Consider the following 15327-nt stretch of genomic DNA (forward strand, 5'->3'; position numbering starts at 1 on the left):
AGGAAAATGTCAGAAGTCACATCATTTCTGTAAATTGGGAAGTAACTGTAATATATCAAGTCACCTCTGTCTCTTGTTACCAGGACTTTTAAAATGAATGGTACAACATGGAAAGAGGCCCTACACAAGAGTTTAGCTTTGAGCTCAATATGCGATGATCCTTTCAGCCATGACATCTCTGACATGGGAAACCAGGGAATTTGATTAGAAAATGGTGAAGGATTTTCTTTTCAGTTAGAAACTGGATTTGTGTAACATGGTGGTGAAAAGCCCCCAAAGAAAGCAGCATATGATCAGTCGCTATATTGCATTTAATACAAACGTCCTTCGTGTATCCTTTGAATACAGAACAGATCATTTCTGATATCTATGAGTAAACCCAACGAGCACGTGTCCCAAAAGACCCCACAGTGTTTTTATCTGGCTTTTCCCTGACAGTTAGTGGACACTGACAGATGTGTGCTGAATATGAAAGGAAACAAAAGAACTAAAGAAGGTTTGCAGTGTTAAAAACAAGAACTACATGAAGGTTGTTTCATCCTGCTGTAACTTATGACAGAAGCATCTTTTGTTTGTTTTTTCATTTATTTACACAAAGACAGATGTTGAAATAACAGGAGTAACAGTTTAATTCAATTGAAATCGGTCCAATCGTCTATAGTGAAATTATTGTTTTTCATTAGTTGGCAAAAGATGGGGGTTGTTGACGGCAATTCAGTGAATGCAACAGGGGAGGACGCCAGTTTGGATGGAGGGGAATCAGCAGGACAGATGAGATTTTGTTTAGGAGTCGAGTAGTTGTGTGAATGAGGAGAGGAGAGCACATTAGACTGCTGAGAGACGGGGAGGTAGTCAAGCACTGACCACATGTCTTCTTGGATTTCGGCAAAACAGATGGGCTCATCTCGGTCTTGGAATAATTCAACTCGGGGTTGAACTGATGCAGTTTGAGAGGCATCTACAGGAGAGGCAGGGGTGGGTGAGGGCTGCTGAGACTGCGCAGTGATGGGGAGGGGGTCGAGCTCTTCCAGCACTGACAGCAGTTCTTCCTCACTGTCTGCGACAAAGGCTTCCTCTGTCTGGAACTGAAGGGCTGCAACAGGGGAGTCCAATGAGGAAAACAAACACAGAGTTTTCATTAGCTGATACAAACTCTGTGCAGTGACTGTTTCATCATTCAGTGCAGTGATGCACACATGTGTGAACTGCATGTTGGCACTTTGGACATACATAGTTTTCTTTGGTCGACCAGGCTGGATGCTCTTTGGCATGATTCTGTCTTTCTGTTTCAGCCTGCTTGAAATATCTGGCTTTCTGGTCGTTTGAAAGCGACTTCCACTGTGGACAGAAGATCATAAGAACACACTGTGAGCACTGCTACTACACATAACTACAGGACAGCTGGGACACATGCAAAAACATGAGCAGACAACATTAACAGATGCATAAATGTATGCAGAGTTACACACTTACTCTCTGTCCCACCACTGCATTTACGGCTGCACTTCCAGGGATGTTGAGTTCAGCAATGACCTTTGGCCTCTGCTCTTTGAGATAGAGCATGAAGGCATTTGGCAGCTTCGTGACGTATGGCCCATCTTCATCCTGAATGTGTTCACTGACAGGTGTTGCCAGCTGTGGTGGCTTGTCTCGCGCTCAAAGAGGACAAAATAGAGAACAATACAGTGTTCAGCTGCCTGGCTGTGCTTTACACACAGCCCTGCTCTGGTACACCCACTATGCCGGCCTTTGTACACTCTCTCCATCTAATGATAGAGAGGAAGGATACATTCACTACTTCTAGCCTCCACTATTCAAATTGAGTATTTTCACAGTGTCCTAAAAGCTTCCTGAAAAGCCTTTACACTATTTTCCAAAACGCTGCATCCAGAGCACAGTCAGGGACTGGAAGGAGAGAGTATATTTCCCCCATATGGACTTCTCTCTTCATTGGCTCCCAATTAAATCCCAAATAAAAATCCAAATACTTGCCCTCACACACACAAGGTCTTGAATAATCACCCCCAATTTTGTCTACAAGATCTCACAGTGCCATATCATCCCAACAGAGTGCTTTGCTCTCAGACTGCTGGCTTCCGAGGGGATTTAAAAGTACAATGGAAGGCAGAGCCATCACTTTTCAGGCCCCTCTCTGTGGAACCAGCTCCCACTTTGTATTCGGGACACAGACACTTGCTCTCATTTTTTAATTAAGCGTGAAACCTTTTTGCCAAAGTCCAATAACTTGAGAGAGGAGCCAAAGACGTCCTCGTCCCAGATTCGTCCCAAGATAGATTCACACCTATTCGCACCTTGTCTGCTGTGACCTGAAGAACTCGCGTGACCATTGCGACTCTCAAGGTGCTAAAAATCACACAAGAGTTTAAATGCGTGAGAGGCCACACTTGAGTAGCAAAGAAGCTTAGCTGATGAGATTAAATGTGCAGTTGCATGAGAGCACTAGTCTTTTTAGTGATCTACCTTTTGACCAGTTTAGAACCTGACAAGCGAGTAATCACAATGCCCACCTTGTTAATTGTCCTGAAAGCTTCATAAGCCGGACAATGACTCAGTGATGTTGCAGTTTTTCACAGCGATGGTGGTATAGTGGCGAGCATAGCTGCCTTCCAAGCAGTTGACCCGGGTTCGATTCCCGGCCATCGCAGTTGCTTCTCGCAGTGCTGTTCAAGCATGTGGGCTGCGTACTGTTTTACAGTAAAAACGTTCTCCGCTCTTTCTGCAAAGGCTTACAATGTCAGGCCAGGTGCATTCTTCATCGGCCTCGCTGCTACCGTTTGCTGTGGAAAGACACTGTTCACACAGGCTTTGAGTTCTCATCACTTCATACATATACCTTCTTACATGAAACTGTGATTGGACACGCTACTTCTTCATAAAGACACCCAGTCCCACTTTAAATATTGTGCTGAATGTTTGGAATGAAGATAACATTTTACTAACCATGTACTGATCAGCTCTTTGCGGTGGCAAAATCATCAGCTGTGTGTGTTACTGTTCATGCAAACAAGCAAGCTAATGTCAGCCAGCTAGCTTCAACCGCAGCTGTGCTGCACCGATCTCACGGAACTGCAAAACCACAAGCTTTCTCACCAAAGTCATGCAGCTACCGCATTTACAATCCAGCGTGGCCGTTGTTGTGCACATCCTACTTGAAAGACGTGTGGCGTAGGACTTGGAAGACGTATGTCTTTCAAGTATGTAGCTCCAAAACCAAATGTGGTTGTTGTGGCCGAGCGGTCAAGGCGATGGACTCGAAATCCATTGGGGTCTCCCCGCACAGGTTCGAATCCTGTCGACAACGGTCAGCTGTTTTGCGGCAGTCCAGACGTTGATTTGAGAAGAAGCCACGGCATGGAGTTCACCTGAGAAGGTGCCAGGAGAAAGAGCCAGGCCTTTGCTTGTGAAAATAGAGCACGCAGAAGCAATGGACCCAGCTATGTCCTGACAAAATTAGGCACATATTCAGTAAACATGGCATCCTTCAATTGCTCTCTTAGCCACCCCAGACGTGTAGTCATCCAGGATCCTGTCTGAGTACCGCCAATGACTGATGCGTCTGACAAATGCTGATTGCTTTGCAAGAGGATCGGGATTGGAGGGACAGCGGATTTCACCGGGAATGGGACAACAGCAGAAATAGCTTCAAACATCAAACATTACTGCATGAAAAGCACAAAGAGTGGACACATTTCATTGTTTGGAACACTGCTTTTCACTTCAGCTCTTTGCATGTAAAAACTTTGCTCTTCTCCACAGCTGGCTGACGGACACGCAAAAGTGCAAGCAAGAGTGGCCACAGACCCACTATGCCGGCCTTTGTACACTCTCTCCATCTAATGATAGAGAGGAAGGATACATTCACTACTTCTAGCCTCCACTATTCAAATTCAGTATTTTCACAGCGTCCTAAAAGCTTCCTGAAAAGCCTTTACACTGTTTTCCAAAACGCTGCTGTGCTGCCCCTTTAATCCTCCCCAGTTCCCTCAGTTTGAGATCCTTCTTGGACTTGGTGTCATGGTACTCCAAGTTTTGCCAAACTTTGCAACTGTTGTAGCCCCTATGTGTGCCTGTGCTAACGACAAGAACACTTTCACATGGACTTCAGGTGCACAAGCGAGCTTTGAAGAAGTAAAAAAACTCCTGGTGAATAGTCCTGCACTGGCACTGTTTGACCCTGCCTTGCGTGTTGTGATCTCTACTGATGCAAGTGACTATGGGCTTGGTGCTGTATTTGCTCAAGTGCAACCTGATGGCACAGAAAAACCTGTGGCGTTTGCTACCTGCACACTGCCTGCAACAGATCAAAAGTACTCAACTGTTGAAAAAGAAGCTTATGCTTGTGTGTGGGCTGCAGAGAAATGGAGAACGTATTTGTGGGGCCGACGTTTCACTCTGCCGACAGACCACCAAGCTCTGACAACGCTGCTGAGCACCAAAGGGTTTAATAGGGTTGGCATGCGCATCGCCCGCTGGTCTGCCCGCCTCCTGTGTTTTGACTATGATGTTATTTACCGCCCAGGTTCTCAGAACTATACAGCTGACTGTCTCTCTCGCCTGCCCCTGCCCGTTTCTTCCCATTCCACATCAGATTCAGATCATGAAATGGTAGCCCAAGTTTCTGCTGCCATGTCCTCACTTCCAGTTGCGGACTTTGACTCTGCCTGTTCAACTTGCCCTGAACTGGTTGCTTTGCGTTCACAAATACAAAGTGGCTGGCCTGCCTCAATCAAAGCACTTGATGTCACGCTTGCACCTTACTACAAAATCCGTAATGAACTCTCAACCCTAAGTGATTATGTTCTCAGAGGCTCAAGGCTCATTGCACCACTTTCAGTGAGACCTAAACTGATTGCACTGGCACATGAAAGTCACCATTGTGCGCACAAAACAAAGATTAAGAGATCTCTACTGGTGGCCAAAAATGGACTCGCAAGTTCAGTCTGCCATAACCTCATGCCTCCTTTGCCAGTCCAATGACAAAACTGCACATACTAATCCTGCTCCTCTCCAACCCGTCCCACTGCCTGATGGACCGTGGAAAAAACTTGGTCTTGACATTGTTGGGCCTTTTGATACTGCAATACCTGCTTGTAGATACGTCATAACATTGACTGACTACTACTCCAAATGGCCTGAGCTTGCCTTTTCACCTTATGCTACTACTGATGATGTCATTCAGTTCCTCTCATCTGTCTTTAGTCGTCATGGCAACCCAGAGAACATCATAACTGACAATGGTGCACAGTTCACCTCTGTAATGTTCACCTCATTCCTCCAGAATAGAGGCATCTCCCACAGCAGAACATCTGTCTACTACCCAGCTGCAAACGGAGCAATCGAACGGTTTCATCGTGCCCTCCGCACCTGTATCCAGACATCAATCCAGCAGTCGAAACCATGGAAGGCGACTGTGCTGGATTGGCTTCAAGTTTACTGTGCAACACCGCATGCAACTACTTCCCTCTACTTCCCTCTCCCTAAGAACTCCTGTGTGGCAGGAAGATGCGTACTATACTGGATGTACTCCCTTTGCCTCCTGCTGTGTCTCCACTGGATACGTTGCACATCACTCAGTTCGGAAATATCAGTTGAAAATGCAACGTTACACTGATGGTAGGCGTCACGCACGGAAACCTTCTTTTCTACCAGGAGAGAGTGTGAGGATAAGGAAACCCCACCATGTTCCCAAAGGACATCCCAGATTTACCCCTCCTGTAACAGTAACAAAAGCCAAAGGCTTGAATGCCTTCTTGCTGAGTGATGGAAAGAGTTGGAATGCCACTCATCTAGCACGCTGTCGCCCAGTGACTGAAAAGAACGCTGACACTGCTAGGCTGCACCACACTCAGACTGGCTCACCTACTGCCAGAAGACTGCCACGCGTCAAGTACAAGCCTCGCTGGCACAAAGACTATATTGTAGCATAATAGGTTGCTTCCTCTCTGTGCAGGGGGATGACTGAAGGGATCACCTTGCTAATCCTTGCTGTCCAAACTGGCCTCATTGAGCTGCAGGTCATCCACAGAGCCTTCCTCCTCTCTATCATCCTCTTTATTGTTGTTGCTTCCATCCTGCAGTCCATGCTGGAGATAGCTGAGTCCTAGCCCTGGGAGCATCTAGAGGCAATTAAGATAATATACCAAAGACTTTTTTCATGTGTTTATTTTTAAGAAAACTCTGTGTCCCACTGTTTGTTTTATTTTTTACTGATCATAAACAACCAGAGGTGTGGACTCGAGTCACATGACTTGGACTCGAGTCAGACTCGAGTCATTAATTTTATGACTTTAGACTTGACTTGAAAAAATGTTCTAAGACTTGTGACTTGACTTGGACTTTTACACCAATGACCTGGGACTTGAATTGGACTTGAACCGGTTTACTTGAAAAGACTTGATATTTCACCCCAAATATAAAATTTAACATACATATTATATAGAGATTGAAAATGTGACGTCATTCAGGGGTAAAACCGCAAAGGATTCTGGGAACTCGTGGCAAGAGGTACGAGCGCACGCAGGCTTTCAATTGAAATCACAGCGATAAAAAAGAAACACAAAAATGGCAAGAAGCTGTTGTATTATTAACTGCAATAGCCGGTCGCATGACAGCCACGGGAAGCCGACGGGTAAAGAGATCGGTTGTTATCGGATTACGTTGTTGAAGAGAAATTGTTCGAGCCATGTTTCCGAAGTAACAAAGAGGCGACGGGTGGCCTGGATTGCAGCCATTCAAAGACCAAATATAACGTCCCAGAACCCTCCAGCTCACAGGTTAGTCTGCTCCAAGCATTCCCACAAAGGTCAGTCTGCTGTTGTAGTTAATGCGTCATTTTCATAACATAATTGGTGATATAGGTTACAAGCAAGTCTGGCGCTGAACAGAAATTGTCGCTCCTTTGTTTGTTGTGCATAAATAGTGAATTGTCCTGACACAATATTGCGTTTCGCTTCTGTTATTTTGGTACATTGACAAAAACATATACTTTTATTGACAGGATAAAACAGGTTTTTTGTATCACTAATTGTCCAGTACGATTACAGCATACAGTATTATTGTCACTGCTACATTTCTGTAACGCGTACCAGAAATTATTTCCACTGCTAATTAATTACCGTTGAGCTCAAAGGTCCTATTAATAAACGGTTAAGGAATGTGTATTTATGACGACAATTTGTGAGACTGGTAAACTTATGATACGTACGATGGTCTTTCGTTCTACACGGTGCATTTCAAGGTCCTGCACCCATCCGTCGGTAAACTGTACCTGGGCTTGTTGCAGTGACCTGAAGTTACTATCGTGCCAAACTAGGTATCCCCGACAGAATTTGTTTCCCCTGCGTCGGGAGCACACGCTGGACTGTCCAAATCACGGACAAACAGTATCCCACATTGTTGATTTTTAGTTTACAAACACTTCTTATAATGACTGACTACTCCTGACATTTTTGAGATCTTAGCTCTTTATACAACGAAGTTATAGTGGGATACAAATAATATCAGGCTGGTCCTGCCACAATTTGTTCCCCCTGTGTAAATCACGGACAAACAGTATCCCACATTGCTGATTTTTCGTTCACAAACACTTCTTATTATGACGCATTTCTCCTGAAACTTTGGAGGATTTAGCTCTTTATATAATAAAGTTACAGGAGAATAAAAATAGTTATTAGCCAAAATGTTTATGGTTTATTAAAATAATCCCATCTGATACCCCGTGAGCAATAAATATATAATTTTCTGTTGTAACCCTCAAACTGAATGGTAATGTAACGATACTAATTTTTCACAAAATGAAAACATCAGTACTTCCTGCACGCTCCCAGCACAGGGGAAACAAATTCTGTCGGGGATACCTACTTTGGCACGACACCGGTCCTACAACCGCATCCAAGAATAACATGCAGCTTATCTCAGAACTGTCGGTGAAAATTATCCTTGGAGCTAGGTTTAATTTAGCTGCATTTTAAAGAGGTGCAATTTCACAATTTGTGTATATTTTCTACGTTCACTATTTTGTCATGTGTTGAGAAAAACACAGATTTAAAAATTACATGGTCTAATATTTACATTTAGCATAACTGCAACATTATTTTTTTGTTTTTTTCTTTTTAAAGACTCGAAAGGACTTGAAATTCAAAATTTCAGACTTGTGACTTTACTCGGACTTTTACACCAGTGACTTGAGACTCGACTCTGACTTGCCTGACATTACTTGAGACTTGACTTGAGACTTGAGGATAAAGACTTGAGACTTACTTGAGACTTGCAAAACAATGACTTGGTCCCACCTCTGGCTTTATCAAGTTTCATTTTCAGCGCTGTGTATTTTTCCTGCACGTCTTCAAGCTTGCAGTCCGTTTGTTTCTGTTTAATTTCTTGTTGCTTTTGTTCTTGAAGCAACTCTTTATTTTTGTTCAGTGTTTTATCAAGCTTTACCTGAAGCGCTTTGTATTTTTCCTCCATGCCTTGGAGTTTGCACTGCTTCATGTCCTGTTGTTATTTTTCTTGGAGGAGTTCTTAATTTTTTTTGCAGAGCTTCATTAAGCTTGATTTGCAAGCCTTTGTTGTGTTTCTCCAGGTCCTGGAGCTTGAAATCCATTTCCTTCTGTTTTATCTCCTGTAGCCTTTTTTCTTGAAGAAACTCTTCATTTGTGTGCGGTCTTTCATCAAGCTTTACTTGCAGCTCCTGATTCTTTTTGTCCTTCAGCACTAGTTTTTCTAGTGCTTTATCAAGCTTTGCTTGGAGCTCAAAGTTTCTTCCCTGCATGTCTAGGAGTTCCATTTCTTTCAACTTTTGAATATCTTCCTTTTCTAGAAGCTGGTTGAATGATTTGTCTACTTGATCAGGAAGTTGAATTTTGTCTTCCTGATCACAAAGAGGAGAGTTGGGCTTTACTGTTTTTTTCTGTTTTCTCTGAGACATGTTTGAATCTGTAAACTGTCACTCTGTTTATATCTGAATTAACTAATTTCAAGAAAGTGTTGAAATTACCTGGACTGCCTCAGCCCAGGTGATGTAACATTAGCAGACAGAGGGTTTGATGTTGCAGAATCTTTGGAGCTGTGCCATGCTGAACTGAAGAGCCCAGCTTTCACCAAAAGGAAGAACTAACTGGGCCCTAGATTGCCCAATCAAACCTCTTAATGCCACCTGCCCTCTCCTACATTAACTGTGGGCTCACCTTGTAGAACAGAGTTGAGTGTGGAAGAAATGGCAAAAAATATGGAGCTGAAAAGCTGAGAGAGAAAAAGAAATGATAAATAAATCAATGTGTCAAATTAACTGACATGTTAGCTGGTGGAGTGCCCACTGCATTATATATATATCATCTCTTTTTTATAATAAATAATCAAAAACTTTATTTAAACTAAGATTTTAAAAAATATGTGCCGTGATTGATGTGCTCTCAGACATGTGCTTCAATCCACACACAAATACAAAACAATCTGACCACACGTACAACTGTTTCACAAACTCTATAAAGCATTCACACTCCAATGGATGCATCAGAAAGCAGCTTGGGATTACAATCTTGTCCAAGGATATTTCGCCTGCAGACCGGAGCAGCCAGGGATCAAACCAGAAAACTTTCTGATCAAAAGCTGACTTGTGCTAAATGCTGAACGGCAGCCAACCCATTTTAGCCATTTAATGAATGTGCCATTTAATCTTGGCTGCAGCCAAGATTAAATGGCACATTCATTAATTACAGAGTTACGGATTGTTACATGGAACTCAAAAGAAATAATGAACCCATCTCGTGTCCTGTGTCTTCTATAGCTGTCTGTACTTTTACTTCCAAAGTTCATCAGCAAACATGTTTGCAGGCCTCTAATTATCAGGCTGTACTCAAGCGCTTGAATTCAACCTAAAAGCTGTGCTGTCATACAGAACCAAGTACCCTCCGCGGAAACTATAGCTAATGTCACAACTGGATCTGATGAGACAGCTATGATTTCTGGACTCGAAGTAAATAATCCTGAATCAATTTATACAACATCAGTTTGTTTGTTTTGCTTTCATAACAAATAGTTTGAGCCATATACAAATACAGAAGTGACAAAAGGAAACATATTTACAATCCAAAGTCAGACTAACAGTTTTCAGTAGCACAGTCTTTTATTTACAGTCTGCTTCTCCTGGTGGTAAACCTCTATCACATGTTTGGATTAAAAATTAGGCCTATATAGCTGCTGGTTCCAGTTTAAGCAATATGTTAAAAATACTAAATTCTTCATTGATTTGAGCTGTGGGGTTTGCTATACACTGGCAGAAAATTGTAGAGTAAATGGTGAAAACAAACAAACCAAATAACAAGATCCTTGAATTCCATCTTTTTTATTAACAGAAACTCCAACAAATTTGTGCCCAATTGATAATGTTTGGGACATGAAAAGTCCAGTCCAGCAGGTGGCGGTAATGCGCCTTAAAGCTTTAACCGCCAAAAAATACAAGAGCAGAAGAAGAAGAAGCCGAGTTCCCGCTTTATGGCGTTTTTCTCTCCGATTATTGTCAAGACTGATTTAACACTTAAAGGTAAGTATCGAGCTAATATTAATCCGAGTCTAGTTAATCTTGAGTTTAGCTCCTGAATGAGGCTTTCTGTTGCTCTCCTCGGTGTCTCTTCTCAAGTTTTTGTGAACAAGTTGGAAAAAAAAATCTGACTAAATTGACTCAAGCTGCTTTAAACTAATTCACAGAAAGATATCAGCAAAAGGTTGTGAAACACAGAGAAGAAAATAATTTTATTAGAAGAAAGCTTTTAAATGAGCTCATTGTAATCAGAGTTTCTGTTGTTTTATTAGTCTGTTATTAAGGCTACTTAGCATCTCTGTGGCACCTGCACAGCTTATGAATGCAGCTTGCTAACTAAGCTAGCTAGCGCCACCCTTCTTCCATATAAGGTCACTTCCGGCTCCAAAAGACCCAACATGTTGGCGGTAAAAGTGCTATAATGAAATACATTTATGAGAAATGTAAAAATAAATGTGTTCCAGGCTAAAACACAGCTGCCTTTATCAGCGCAAAGTTGTGATGAGGCTTACTCAGATGATGGCTCAGATTTCTACACCCACTCGGATATACAGATGAAATCAAGACAAGTACATCAATACAAAAATTCACACGATTGTTCAAAAAATAATAAATTGCATGAATATAGGAAATCTTCCTCTCAGTGACTGAGTTGTCTCATTGTGTCCTCATTTTTTATAAATCAAGGCCGGAGTAACCCAACCTTAAGTGTTCATTAAGGTTTTTGTCACATAGATAGAAAATAAACTCAGAGATTAAGCGGCTGTTATAAACAGAGTGATTAGTTTATGTAAAAAATGTAGTTTGTTGTTGTTCTGGTTTATGTGCTGAAAATGGTTTTATTTGTGTATGTTCAATGTGTTAGACTTGTACATAGTTAAATATATGATCAAATAATGTTGAATCCTGGATATGGATTTGTAAGCAATGAAATTTGAAATAAGGGGGTAGGAACAAGAAAACTTCACCCTACTCCTTTTCGAGCACACACATTCTGTAGACATAGATATTTACATGAAAACTTGATGATTTTTAAGTTTTGTTATTTTTATTTTTTTCTGTTGTTATTTCAATTATATTTGCATGTTTGAAATAAATTTTTATCTTATCTATCTATCTATCTATCTATCTATCTATCTATCTATCTATCTATCTATCATTTCTCACGGCACACGTATATTGTCGGGTTTTTTCTTGGCCAGGGCATATTTTAAAGAGGAATTGCTCTCCTGGTACTGGTGTGCCATACTGCTGAATTTGGTATCGGTGCTCAAACCTTTTGTGTTTGTTTCAAACAAGTTGTCCACCCAAGGAAGCTAAAATGTGTTCTGTGTGTTCTCAGATGAACATATGAGACACTTTGACTCTTCAGTGCAGTGTGGAGCTTAACAAAGTTCTGTTTTGTGTCCCAGCTGATCAGGAGGAGGAGAAGAGTCTGACGGAGCAGCAGAGGAAATTTCAGCTACTTGGACTCAGCTCAGCCACTGCAGAGAAAACAATGAGCTCAACACAGAAGGTGACAGATACTAGTGTTAAGAAATACTCCATTAAAAGCTGAAGTACTGATACAGTATGTATATTTTATGCTAAACTAAATGAACCTTGTGCAATATTAATGTAATGTAGAAATAATGTATACAATGTATACAATGCCTACATCTTAGACGGTGACGTTGCCTCTAAACATCAAAATGAGCAGGAAGATGTTAAAGTGGGATTCAGCAGGATTCAACCCTAACATCAGCTGTAGTGGCTCAGTGTGGGGAAAAGGGTCACAGCTCACAATCATTTCTATTGAGAGCTCCAGTAGATTTTTTTTAATGTACAGGCTGTGATCAGCTGACCTGCTGCTCTCTGTGAATTCATCCAGATGTCTGCAGATGTTTCATGAGTTGTCCTGGCTGATTTCCTTTCTCTACACTGACAGTACACTGTCTTTATATTAGACACTAAACTGTTGGTATGTGGGTGGAGCTCAGTGAATGAATGTCAGCATCATGAGCTTAAGTTTAAGTTAATCTCTGCTACACTTGATGTAATCTAACTCTGACATGAGCACCACAGTCACTGTGCACCAGTCACACACTGTTCTTTACTTAAATCCATCACATTACAGTAAACTTGCCTGCTTATCCTGCACTAACCTGCAGAGGATTTTACTGCAGTCTTTAAATCACATTGTGAGACAAACTGCACACAAACAGTTTGTGTGTTTGCTGATGTTTGTTGGGCTGATAGAATCGCTGCATTTGAAATTACCTGCCACGTAAAAAATATTACTCCATTTATTCTCGCTCGTCTTCTGTATTGCTAACTAGATGTTGAAATACCGCGACCGCAACTTATCAGCACCTGCAGTCGTTCAGGTTCTGGTGGTGTTTGGTGCCACACTCCACCTTCAGGTTTAAAACTAGTGTTAATGGAGGGAGTTTGAAGCTTCAGTTTGTTTAATGACTGCATTTCACTCACTGACTCTGTATCTCTGTCACTGCAGGACCAACGTGGACCGAGAAGTCAGCACTCTCAGGAGGCCGACAAACCTCACAGAAGCAAGAGAGAGAAAAAATACACCTGTGACGAGTGTGGGAAGGATTTTACCTGGAAGTTTAAACTAAAACAACATCAGCTCATCCACACTGGAGAGAGACCGTTCAGCTGTGACTTGTGTGGAAAGTCGTTTTCCTGGAAGAATTCCCTGAAAAGACACCAAGTCGTCCACAGTGGAGTTAAAGCTTACAGCTGTGATCAGTGTGGCAGAGCTTTTACTCGAAGTAGCCACTTGCAGAGACATCTAGTTACCCACTCTGGAGTTAAGGCATACAGCTGTGACATCTGTGGAAAAACCTTCAGCCGGCTATGGAGCCGAAATATACACCTACGCATTCACTCCGGAGAAGATGTGTACTGGTGTGATCAGTGTGGTAAATACTTTACAACAGACGCACAGTTACAACACCACATGTTTACCCACACTGAGGAGAGACCTTATCAATGTGACCTGTGTGAGAAGACTTTTAAAACTCCACAGTACCTGAGAAAACACCAACAGATCCACACCAGAAAGAGACTCTACAAGTGCAGTTACTGTGAGGTTTGTATTTTTATTTTATTCTTGTAAGTTCAGTCTGACTGTTTGGAACAAGTCTGCTCATTAAATTGTGTTAGCATGTTAGCACTTCTACTGCACCGAAGAGTAGCTCTGAGCCATTATTCAGGTTTTCATTTCATTTAAGTGTAAGTCAGATGTTACTGTAATATTAAATAAGTATTGCTGTAGTATTATGGTGGTAGTATTGTAGTTATTGTAGCCCAGTAAACTGAGTGTGTTAATTGAAACAGTAAAATGTAATTGGACGTCTGCAGAGATGCTCTTTATTTCAGGCGACTTCCAGGATAAAAGTGTTGAAGGACTGACTTACACTGTCTTTGTGTCTTTGTTTAGAAGCAGAGCGACACAGATGGATCCACTTCTCAACCCTGTCATCGCTGTGGTGGTGGGAAAGACTTTCGTTGTGACATCTGTGGAAAAACTTTCAGTCACCAAGCCAGCCTAAAAATACATCAACGTAAACACACTGGAGACAAACTGAAATACTGCAAAGAATGTGGGAGAAGCTTCCCCACATCAGCTGACTTAAAACGACATGAACTCTTTCACAGTGGGGTCAAGAAGCACCTCTGTGATCAGTGTGGGTCATCCTTCACCACTGCAAGTCAGCTTAAAAGACACAAACGAGTCCACACAGGAGCGAAACCATACAAGTGCAGACACTGTGACAAAAGCTTCTCACAGTCAGGTAATCGTAACGAGCATGAACGTACACACATGGAAGGAAACTACAGCTGTGAGCAGTGTGACAAGAGCTTCAGTAATCTCAGTTCATACTCTGCACACAAACGATCCCACGTTACTACTAAACTGTTTCACTGTTACCACTGTGCCAAAACATTCACTTCATCATCTGCTCTGTGCAAACATCAGCGCGATCACGCAGGGCTGAAATCATTCCCATCACAGGATCAGAGTGAATCTGAAGAGAGAGAAACATCCTCTGGTTTCAGAGTCCAACTTAAAACCCTGGAGATCAGGCTCCACAGAGCTCAGGTCGGCTCTCCTTAAGTTTAAGTTTAAGTTCAAATGAGGCTATGAATCAAACTTCCTGTAGTTCCATTTTAATCTTTATAAATTGTTCTTCTGTTTGTGTTCAGTCGTTACCTTTTTTTTTCAGTGGTTGGATTAAAAATCAGTTTTCTGTTGTTTAAGTTTTTATTGAATGTATTTTGTTAAATAAAGTTAAAATATTGTTAAATAAAGAATTGTTTGAACGACAAAGATTTTGAGCCATGATGTCATTTCCTCCACGTAATCGATTACGTCGACGCGTTGTCCCAGCCCTAGTCTCGTCTCTGCAAAGCATATTGTTCCAGAGGTCTTGTGGTTTGTTTAGATGCAGCTGTGAAAGCCTGAGCCATGCTGCAGACTTTGTTTTAGAGAGAAGAACTTTAACATGGTAATTGAGGCCTGTAGAGTCTGGGATGTAGCTTTTAGGGTTTTTCGCAGTTTCATTGAGCGTTGCACAATCTGACCTTGAGGTGAATTAGCTTGGACTGCCACTCTTGGCAAGACGGTTGAATGGTCTTAACAGATCCCTGAATGCTCCAGAAAAAAAAGAAACAAGGCTTAGTACGCATCACTGAAACAAAGATCTGATCGACAAGCTGGTACTCTACACATGCAGTTACCAGCATAAGGTATCAGTGTACAGGAA

General features: G+C 42.0%; 2 protein-coding genes and 2 non-coding genes across 4 annotated transcripts; 3 read left to right on the forward strand and 1 right to left on the reverse strand.

The window, feature by feature from the left end:
• Positions 1 to 566: 566 nt before the first annotated feature.
• Positions 567 to 2265, reverse strand: LOC113028880 (transcription factor 7-like). The gene is made up of 3 exons (XM_026179314.1): positions 1474 to 2265; positions 1231 to 1338; positions 567 to 1093 (listed from the first exon to the last, which is right to left on the reverse strand). Exons 1-3 carry the CDS (start codon positions 1561 to 1563, stop codon positions 959 to 961), a joined length of 333 nt encoding a protein of 110 aa, XP_026035099.1. The 5' UTR covers positions 1564 to 2265; the 3' UTR covers positions 567 to 958.
• A 328-nt stretch (positions 2266 to 2593) lies between these two features.
• Positions 2594 to 2665, forward strand: trnag-ucc (transfer RNA glycine (anticodon UCC)). The gene has a single exon. It is a non-coding gene; the product is annotated as a tRNA-Gly (tRNA).
• A 575-nt stretch (positions 2666 to 3240) lies between these two features.
• Positions 3241 to 3322, forward strand: trnas-cga (transfer RNA serine (anticodon CGA)). The gene has a single exon. It is a non-coding gene; the product is annotated as a tRNA-Ser (tRNA).
• Positions 3323 to 12047: 8725 nt separating this feature from the next.
• On the forward strand, positions 12048 to 14799 carry LOC113028749 (zinc finger protein 271-like). The gene is made up of 3 exons (XM_026179171.1): positions 12048 to 12074; positions 13053 to 13649; positions 14001 to 14799. The coding sequence occupies exons 1-3, from the start codon at positions 12057 to 12059 to the stop codon at positions 14676 to 14678; spliced, it is 1293 nt and encodes a 430-aa protein (XP_026034956.1). The 5' UTR covers positions 12048 to 12056; the 3' UTR covers positions 14679 to 14799.
• Positions 14800 to 15327: the final 528 nt, after the last annotated feature.

Source organism: Astatotilapia calliptera, chromosome 9 (genome assembly GCF_900246225.1).
Source record: "Astatotilapia calliptera chromosome 9, fAstCal1.2, whole genome shotgun sequence".
In the NCBI taxonomy this organism is placed as follows: Eukaryota; Metazoa; Chordata; class Actinopteri; order Cichliformes; family Cichlidae; genus Astatotilapia; species Astatotilapia calliptera.

Excerpts from the sequence above, each read along its gene's own strand:
- LOC113028749 (XM_026179171.1), top strand. Across the intron at positions 13,650-14,000 it reads ACAAGTGCAGTTACTGTGAG|AAGCAGAGCGACACAGATGG; the intron begins GTTTGTATTTTT and ends GTCTTTGTTTAG.
- LOC113028880 (XM_026179314.1), bottom strand. The coding sequence starts at position 1,563 with ATGCTCTATCTCAAAGAGCAGAGGCCAAAGGTCATTGCTGAACTCAAC. Across the intron at positions 1,339-1,473 it reads ATGCAGTGGTGGGACAGAGA|TGGAAGTCGCTTTCAAACGA; the intron begins GTAAGTGTGTAA and ends TTCTGTCCACAG. Across the intron at positions 1,094-1,230 it reads GGTCGACCAAAGAAAACTAT|CCCTTCAGTTCCAGACAGAG; the intron begins GTATGTCCAAAG and ends CCCCTGTTGCAG.